Source organism: Phyllostomus hastatus, unplaced genomic scaffold, assembly GCF_019186645.2.
Source record: "Phyllostomus hastatus isolate PE091 unplaced genomic scaffold, TTU_PhHast_1.1 phas_scaffold_317, whole genome shotgun sequence".
Taxonomy (NCBI): Eukaryota; Metazoa; Chordata; class Mammalia; order Chiroptera; family Phyllostomidae; genus Phyllostomus; species Phyllostomus hastatus.
Window position 1 is genome coordinate 16,636,890 of NW_025334023.1, and position 8,766 is coordinate 16,645,655.

The 8,766-nt window shown below is 35.4% G+C and overlaps 1 protein-coding gene across 3 annotated transcripts in view; it reads left to right on the forward strand.

Annotated features, from left to right (window-relative positions):
• The window catches only part of NAALAD2 (N-acetylated alpha-linked acidic dipeptidase 2), a 59,719-nt gene extending 55,731 nt beyond the window's left edge, over positions 1-3,988 (forward strand). For all 3 annotated transcript variants that reach the window (XM_045818068.1, XM_045818069.1, XM_045818070.1), the window contains one exon: positions 2,769-3,988. In XM_045818068.1, the coding sequence (XP_045674024.1) occupies positions 2,769-2,961 (193 nt within the window). In that variant the 3' untranslated portion in view covers positions 2,962-3,988. The remainder of the gene's footprint in view (positions 1-2,768) is intronic.
• The last annotated feature ends 4,778 nt before the right edge of the window (positions 3,989-8,766 follow it).

Below are 8,766 nucleotides of genomic sequence, written 5' to 3' on the forward strand. Positions count from 1 at the left end.
CATAACAATCCACATAAGTAGTATTTCCTTCACTCTCCTTCATGAGCACATTTTACACATTTTACTACTCCTTTTATCACTTTTTCTCTAAGGAAATTTCCGTACTTAATTGCTCTGCAAAATAAGGATGTGTCCCAAAGATGTCTACTTCATAATGCTCAGAACATGAACATGTTTGGTAACAGCAAGGAATTAAGGTAGCAGATGGAATTCAGGTTGCTAATCAGGTGATTTCATGCTAGGAAAGTTTACCTGGATTATCAGGGTAGGCACAATCATGCAACCACAAGAGTCCTTAAAAGTGGGAGAGAGGAAAAACAGTATGTGAGATGATGCCATATGAAGAGGACTCGCTCTGACCTGCTGTTGCTGGTTTTGCAGATGGGAGATTGCAGGAGGCCTGTAGAAGTTAGGAAACTATAAGGGAGTGGATTCTCCTCTAAAATTTCAACAAAATGTGGCCCTGTTGATACTCGATTCCAGCCCAGTGACAGCCAGTCAGGTCCTAACTTACAGAACTACAGGACAATAAAATTGTGTTAAGTCCCTAAATTTGTGGTAAATTGTTATAAGAATAGAAAACTTACACACTCTGTACAGTATTAAATAAAGCATACTTTTCTTATAAACGAAAGTGAAAATGTGTATACGGAAGTCTTAAAAGCTGCAAAGCATTTTATCATGAAAATACAAACACATTTTCATTATGTCCTGAGGGGAAAGTTGAGGGAAAAAAAGATTCTAGTGTAAACATACACTGTACTCTACAGTCTGCTATAGTTCTTCATACCTCTTGAATTTCAGAAATGTTCACTGTGAAGATGATGTATTTTCATGATACAGTTGAAACTTTGAGAACTACACCAGAATTTGAATTGTATGGGGTCAGGACAGTTTTGGGGGTCTATCACTAATGAAAGGGTATTTGAATGGGCTAAACATTGTCCATTGTCAGATTATCTCTTTTAGCTAACTTTCTGCTTTATTAAAATTTATTTATATGTAGTGAGTATACAATATTATATATCAGGTGTACACTCTAATGATTCAATATTTATATACCTTACAATGTAATCACCACATTAATTCTAGGAATCATCTGTCACCATGCCAATTTTTCAGTTATTGACTCCATTCCTGTTCACCATTTGCCCTGTGTCGCCACTTCCCTCCCTGCTCTGTCTCTGGAAACCATCAGTTTGATTTCTGCTTCTGAGTCTGTTTTTGTTATTTTTTTTTAGATTCCACATACAAGTGAAACCATGCAGTATTTGTTTTTCTCTGACATTTCAGTTAGTACACCTTCTAGGTCCACTGTGTTATTGCAAATTGCAAAACTTCTTGCTTCTGAGAGAATTTGGAAAAGGATTTAGCCTCAGAATAATAGCTAATATTTACCGAGCATTTACTAAGTTATACTGAGTGGTTTTGATACATCATTTGTTTCTCATAACAATCCTTTGAGAACAGTACTATTATAACTTCCATTCTAAAGAAAAGAAAACAAGCATAGGGACATTAAATAATCAGTTGGAGGTTGTTCGGTAAACATGATAGCCTTCTGTTTTAAAACAGGCATTCTGACTCTAAAACTCACTTAGTCATTACTCTAGGCAGAACCTGTATTATTTCAGTTCTTTTACACATATGGGACAAGCTTAGAGAAATTAGGTAATTTGCCCAAGACCACAGAGGTATTAGATACTAGGTCAATGATTCAAACAAGGTTGGTTTGATTCCTATGTCAGTGATTTTTCACTACACTCTCCTTTACAATTCTCCAGAAGTGAGCAAGTATACTAAGGAATACCTATGGCCTGTATCTCCAATAGCTCCACTCGTCTGTAGTTACAATGTCAATGCTTATAAATAGCATGGTGCATAACTGTTTTAGTAAGAAAGATCCATATGAAGTCATATTAAGATTTAAAAGTCAAGAGTGGTGGTAAATCCTGATATACTTTGGGAAATTTAAGTAACCACATAAAGTTTTCTTTGATTATTAATGCTGATTTAATAGAATTCCATGTTATTTCATACAGTATTTTTTCATAGTTTGAAGAACCTGTAGGACTTTAGGGTTGGACAGAATTTCTGATAAGATTTTTTAATAAGGTATGGAGTTTTGATCTGTTGAGCTACTTAAATGAAGTTGTTAATCTATTGCAAAACTTTCCTTCTTTATCAGAACTTAACTGTCTTTGTGGATAACACATATATAACCATTTTACCTTTGTGGAATGGGTTTCATTATCCTTGCCATATGTGATATTTTGGGAATACAAGCTTCTTCAATATTGCTTTTTAATGTCTGAAGAATACTGGGAACAACTGTCATTCTTGTTGAATCTCTAAAATAGGCAACACAAAGATAATTGTTTTAAATCTCCCCTCTCATTAAATATATCCAAAAAGCATATATATTGTCACTGTGGATGTCCAGGCAGTTAGACAACTTATGTACACAACTTAAGAGAACCTAGTAACTTTCCAACTGTATAGCTTGGCAACTTGATTGTTCATGAGACATGTCCTAGCAAATGCATATTGTGAGTTCCTTTCTTTGCTTAAAATTATACTGTTACATAAGTATCTGAAATCAATTATATGTGTCTTCATTTTGGAGTAACAAAAGTGAATGCCAAAAGACAAAGAATACTTAATAAGATGCACTATAACAAAAAAGAATGAGTTTAAACAAAGGCATATAAGATACATGTGTACTCTTAGCTCAACCTGTCTTGTTTTTTGTTTTTTTTTCCTAATAGGCACATCATCTTTGCTCCAAGTAGGCACAACAAATATGCTGGTGAATCATTTCCCGGGATCTACGATGCTATGTTTGATATTGAAAATAAAGCAGACCCACGTTCAGCCTGGAGAGAAGTAAAGAAACACATTTCTATTGCAGCCTTTACAATTCAGGCAGCGGCAGGGACACTGACAGAAGTGGTGTATTAAGGTCTCTGCCAAGTGGAGCTATTCATTAGAAGTCTGGAAGTCTGAGGATAAAAATCCATCTTCATATTTTGATTTTAGAGTTCCACCTTGTTCACCTGAAAAGTTTTTTTGGCTCTTTAAAAATGTGTAACTTTATCACCAAAGTGTTAATCTAATAAAATAAAACAAAAAACTCCAGTCATATGTCAGGTTAACTGAAAATTCCCTAAAGTGAAGGATGGCAAGGAACTTGCTCTCAGACATTGCTGGAAGAAGTGTAAAATGGTATAACCACTTTGGAAAACAGTTTGGCAGATCCTTATACAGTTAAACACATACTTATTCTATGACTTGAAAATTCCACTTCTAAGTATTTGCTAAAGCACAAGTGGCAAACACAAGGTCCATGGGCCGAATCCAGGTCTCCACCATGTTTTATCTGGCCCAGCACCTTGTTTCTACTCAGCAGCAGCACCAAGCTCTCGCTTAACATAGTTACATTTATATAGTCCTAAAATTACATTTGGCCCTTTGAAGGCAACCATGAAGCTGATGTGGCCCCCAGTGAAATTGAGTTTGACACCCTTGTAAGAGAAGCGAAATACGATCATAAAAAGACTCTCATATGTATGTTCCTAGTACCTTAAAGTGGATGAATGCAAAGGATGAATGGGTAAAATGTGGTATATCCACAATGCAATACTACTTATCAATGCAAATGAAATAACTGCCAATACATGTAACATTATTGGCAGATATTATTAAGGAAAAGAAGCCAGACACAAATGAATACCTAGCATATCATTCTATTTATATGAAGAAGAGGCAAAGCTAATCCATGGTGTTAGAAATTAGTTGTGTCAGTGATTGCCTGGAGCAAGGGGCAGGGGGGAAATTGGCTGCAAAGAAGCATAAGGACACTTTCTGGGACAATGGGGCATTTCTGTATTGTGATGTGAGTCATGGTTACACAACTGTATACATCTGTTAAACCTCATCAAACTGTAAACTTAAAATGTGTGAAAATTTACCTCAATAAATGTGATTACATCCTTACCTCAAAAAAGAGAAAAGAAAGTCTGGCAGGGAAGCCAGTAATAGTACACCTCTAGTGAAATCACTGTGAAGTACAAATCATAAGGAAAAATGAATAATACACATACTTTTAATGACTTTACCTCTAGTGAATAATGTATAAGTATGATAGGTAAAGAAAATATTTGCCACAAATCTTCATAATCTGGCTTCTAAAAATGTATATCAGCATCTGTAAACTTTTATGTAGAGTCTCAGATTTATGGGTAAACTAACAAAAGCTTCAACAACCTTGGATGTTCAATAAGCCAGAGTTGAGAATTAAAAATTTAAAAAGCCATTATAAGCAGGAACACTAAGTAAAATAAGAAGTGACCACACAAAATTTGCAAGAAGAAACTACCCTTGCTATCCTTGCTTACTAATCAACAACACATTTTTTAAAAAATCCTCACCCAAGGGCATTTTTCCATTGCTGTTAGAGAAGGAAGAAGGGAGAGAGAAACATCAATGTGAGAACATCAGTTAGTTGCCTCCAGTATGTGCCCAGACCAGGGATCAAACCCACAACCTATATATGTGCTCGGATGGGGAATCAAATCTGCAACCTTTTTGGTTTATAGGACAAGGCTCCAACCAACACAGCCACAATGGCCAGGGCACCAACGAAACAATAAACTGGGAGTATTTAGTTTAGGGACAAACATTTCCTACATATCTCAAAATTACCAGAGGGTATCTCACTGATTCTCCATGAAAAACACAAGTGGAGAATAACACAATAATGTAACAAATAATGTGATTCTGCAAGAGTAGTTCTGAAAAGAAAGTTAAAAGTGATACATATTAAGAAATTAGATCTCAAAGGAAGTAGAAAAGAAGAATAACAACCTCAAAGTTAGCAGAAGGAAGGAAATAATAAAGATCAGAGTGCAAATGAATGCAATAGAGGTCAGAAAAAAATTCAAAGAATCAATGAAGCTGAAAGTCAATTCACTGAAAATTTAAAAATGATGAATCTTTATAAGTCCAAGAAAAAAACAAGACTCAAAATTAGAAATGAGAACAAACAACTGGTACTACAAAAACACATAGGACCATAAGAGACTACAGTATTATGAAAAATCATATGCCAGCTATTAGATAACCTAGAAGAGATGGATAAAATTTCCAGAAACACAACCTAACAATACTGAATCCAAAAGAAATAGAATATCTGAACAGACTACTAATGGGCAAAGAGATTCAATCAGCAATCTAAAGCTTCCCAACACCGAAAACTCCAGGAGAGATGGTTTGCTGGGAAAGTCTACCAACACTCAGAGTTAAGACCCATCCTTCTCAAACTTTTCCAGAACTTTGAGGAAGGGGGAATTTCAAACTTATTCTTTGAGGGCAGCACTATCCTGATACCAAAGCCAGATAAGGATAAGAAAACCATAAATCAATATCCCCGATAAATAGATAGAATTCTCAACAAAATATTAGCAAACTGAATTCATGAACAAATAAAAAGGGTTACACAGCTCGTATTGCTTGCAAATTTGCTGAGCTGAAGAAGATTGATTGTTGCTCTGGGAACAAGCTGGAAGATAGCCCAGAGTTTCTGAAGCATGGTGATGTTGCCATTGTTGATATGGTTCCTGGAAAGCCCGTGTGTGTTGAGAGCTTCTCTGATCATCCTCCTCTGGGCTGCTTTGCTGTTCATGACATGAGACAGACAGTTGCTGTTGGTGTCATCAAAGCAGTGGACAAGAAGGCAGCTGGAGCTGGCAAAGTCACCAGGTCTGCCCAGAAATCTCAGAAGGCTAAGTAATATTATCCCCAACACCTGCCACCCCAGTTTTAATCAGTGGTGAAGAATGGTCTCAGAACTGTTTGTCTCCAATGGCCACTTAAGTTTAATAGTAAAGGACCGGTTAATGATTAAATGCATTGTAAAACCTTCAGAAGGAGACTGTGGACCATTTAGCTTTTTCATGTGTGGCAGTTTTTAAGTTATTACTTTTTAAAATCAGTATTTTTTAATGAAAACAACTTGACCAAAATCTGTCACAGATTTTTGAGACCCATTAAAACAAAGTTTAATGAGAAACCTGTGTGTTCTTTTGGTCAACATTAACTTTCTTTTATATTATTAAGGTTAAAAGACTTAAGAGTAGCCCATTACCTATTTCTGGTGTTATATTTGCTGATGACTCAGAATTGGATAAATCTGTTGTTGTTGTTGTTGTTTTTTCCTGTGTGGGAACTTTTTTTTTTCACTTTGTCCAAGGGGAGAAATCTGTTTACACAGTAAAAGCTGTAGGAGGGGCTCTGGTGCAACACTGAATAGGTTAGGACAGATGAAGTAACTTTTCATGTGTAAGCTAGCTTATAAAGGCCAAATTCTGGTATATTAAGACTACATGTTTCACATAAAAATTTTGTAGTTGCCCTAGCTGGTGTAGCTCAGTGGATTGAGCGTGGGCTGCGAACCAAAGTGTCGCAGGTTCGATTCCCAGTCAGGGCATATGCCTGGGTTGCAGGCCATGACCCCCAGCGACCACACATTGATGTTTCTCTCTCTCTCTTTCTCTCTCCCTTCCCTCTCTAAAAATAAATAAAGTATTTAAGAAAAAAAAAGAAAATGTTAAAAAAAAATTTTGTAGTTAACAATATTGAGTAAATTTGTTATGTCAAATTCTAGTTTCCATTTTTACTAAAATGTGAATTCATGTTTACAAATGATGAGCTAGTTTAAAGAACTTAAAATGCTGCTTAAATAGTATTGAGCACTGTCCTGCTACAGTTATTGTATCTAGATTCTAGGAAAAGTAAATGATACTGGAAGTTGGGGGAAAAAAAAGGGTTACACATCAAGACCAAAAGGGACTTATCCCTGCAATGCAAAGATGATTAACATATGCATATCAATAAATGTAAAACATCACATTAATAAAATAAGAGATGAAAATCACGTATTTCAACAGATGTAAAAGAAATCATTTAACAAAATATAACAGCCTTTTATGATGAAAAACCTCAGGAGAGTGCATAAAGAAGAAACATACCTCAACATAAGGACCAAAAATGACAAACCCATAGCTGAGATAATACTCGATGGAGAAAAAATGGAAAGCTTTTTCTCCAAGATATGAGACAGGATGAAGATGCCCATTCCCACTACCCTTATTGAATACAGCATTGAAAGTGCTAGCTCCAACAGTTAGGCAAGAGAATGAAATAAAAGGCACACAACTGGTAAGGAAGAAGAAAACCTGTCACCATCGACAATAAGATTTTGTATACAGACAATCCCAAAGGCTGAACCAAAAAAACCCCCCAAAAACTGTTGGAAATAATCAATGATTTCCATAACGTTACAGGACACAAAATTAACATACAGAAATCAATTACATTTCTACACAGTAAAGAAGAAACATATTAAAAAGAAATAAACCAATCCTACTCACAATAACATTAAAAACAATAAAATCCTTTACCCAAACAGAAAAACTGATCCTTTTTTCAAATAGAAAAAAATCCATTCATCACCCAAATAGAAAAAAACAATCCTAAAATTTGTATGGAACCACAAAAGTCCCCCAAAAGCCAAAGCAATCCTGAGGAGAAAGAACAATGCTAGAGGTTATCACACTTTCTGTACTCCAAAACTACAGCAATAAAAACAGTTTGACATTAGCAAGAAAAACAGACACAAATGGAATAGAATAGAGTTCAGAATTAATCCCTGCTTATGTGGTCAACTAATGTCTGACAAAGGAGCCAAGAGCATCCAATGGGGAAAGAACGGTCTGGGGAAACTGTCCTGGGAAAACTGGATAAACACAAACAGAACAAAGAAATTGGATCAATGGATCAAAGACTTAAACATAAGACTTGGTATCATAAAACTCCTAGAAGAAAATAAAGGGAAGCAGTTTCTTAACATGCGTATTGGGAATGAATTCTTAAAACAACATAAGCAAAAACCAACAAATGGGACTATGTCAAAATTTAGAACTTTGCACAGGAAAAAGAACAAATAAAAGTTAAAAGGCAACCTACAAAATGGGAGAAAATTGTTTTGTAAACCATATATCCAACAAGGGGTTAATAACAAAATATATATAAAAAACTTACGCAACTCTAACAAAAACATTAATAAACAAGCAGAAGAAATAAATTTTTCCAAAGAAGACATTCAAATAACCAACAAGTACATGAAAAGATACTCAATATTGCTAATCATTAGGGAAATGGACATTAAAACCATGATGAGACATCGCCTCATATCTGTTAGAATGGTGATTATCAAAAATACAAGATACAAGTCCTAGCGAGGATCTGGAGAAAAGAGAATCGTTACACACTGTGGGTGGAATGTAAACCTGTGTGGTGCAGCCATATCAAACGTGTATGAAGTTTCCCTCAAAATTAAAGACAGAACAACCATATGATCTAGCAATTCCATTTCTGGGTGTTTAGAGAAAATGAAGACACTATTGAAAATATATGTATGCAGCTCTCTGTTCACTGTAGCATTACAGAAGCAACTTGAGTGTCCAACCACAGATGAATAAAGAAAGAAAATATAGTCTATATATACCAGAAGAAATGAGGATATTCTGATATTTGCAACAGCACGAATGGACCTTGAGCAGATTATGCTAAGTGAGATGAGAGAGAGAGAGAGAGAGAGAGAGAGAGAGAGAGAGAGAGAAGTGTTGCATAATAACACTTATATGTAGAATTTTAAAAAGCTAAACTTGTCGAACAGAGAATAAAATGGTTGTTACCAATGAATGG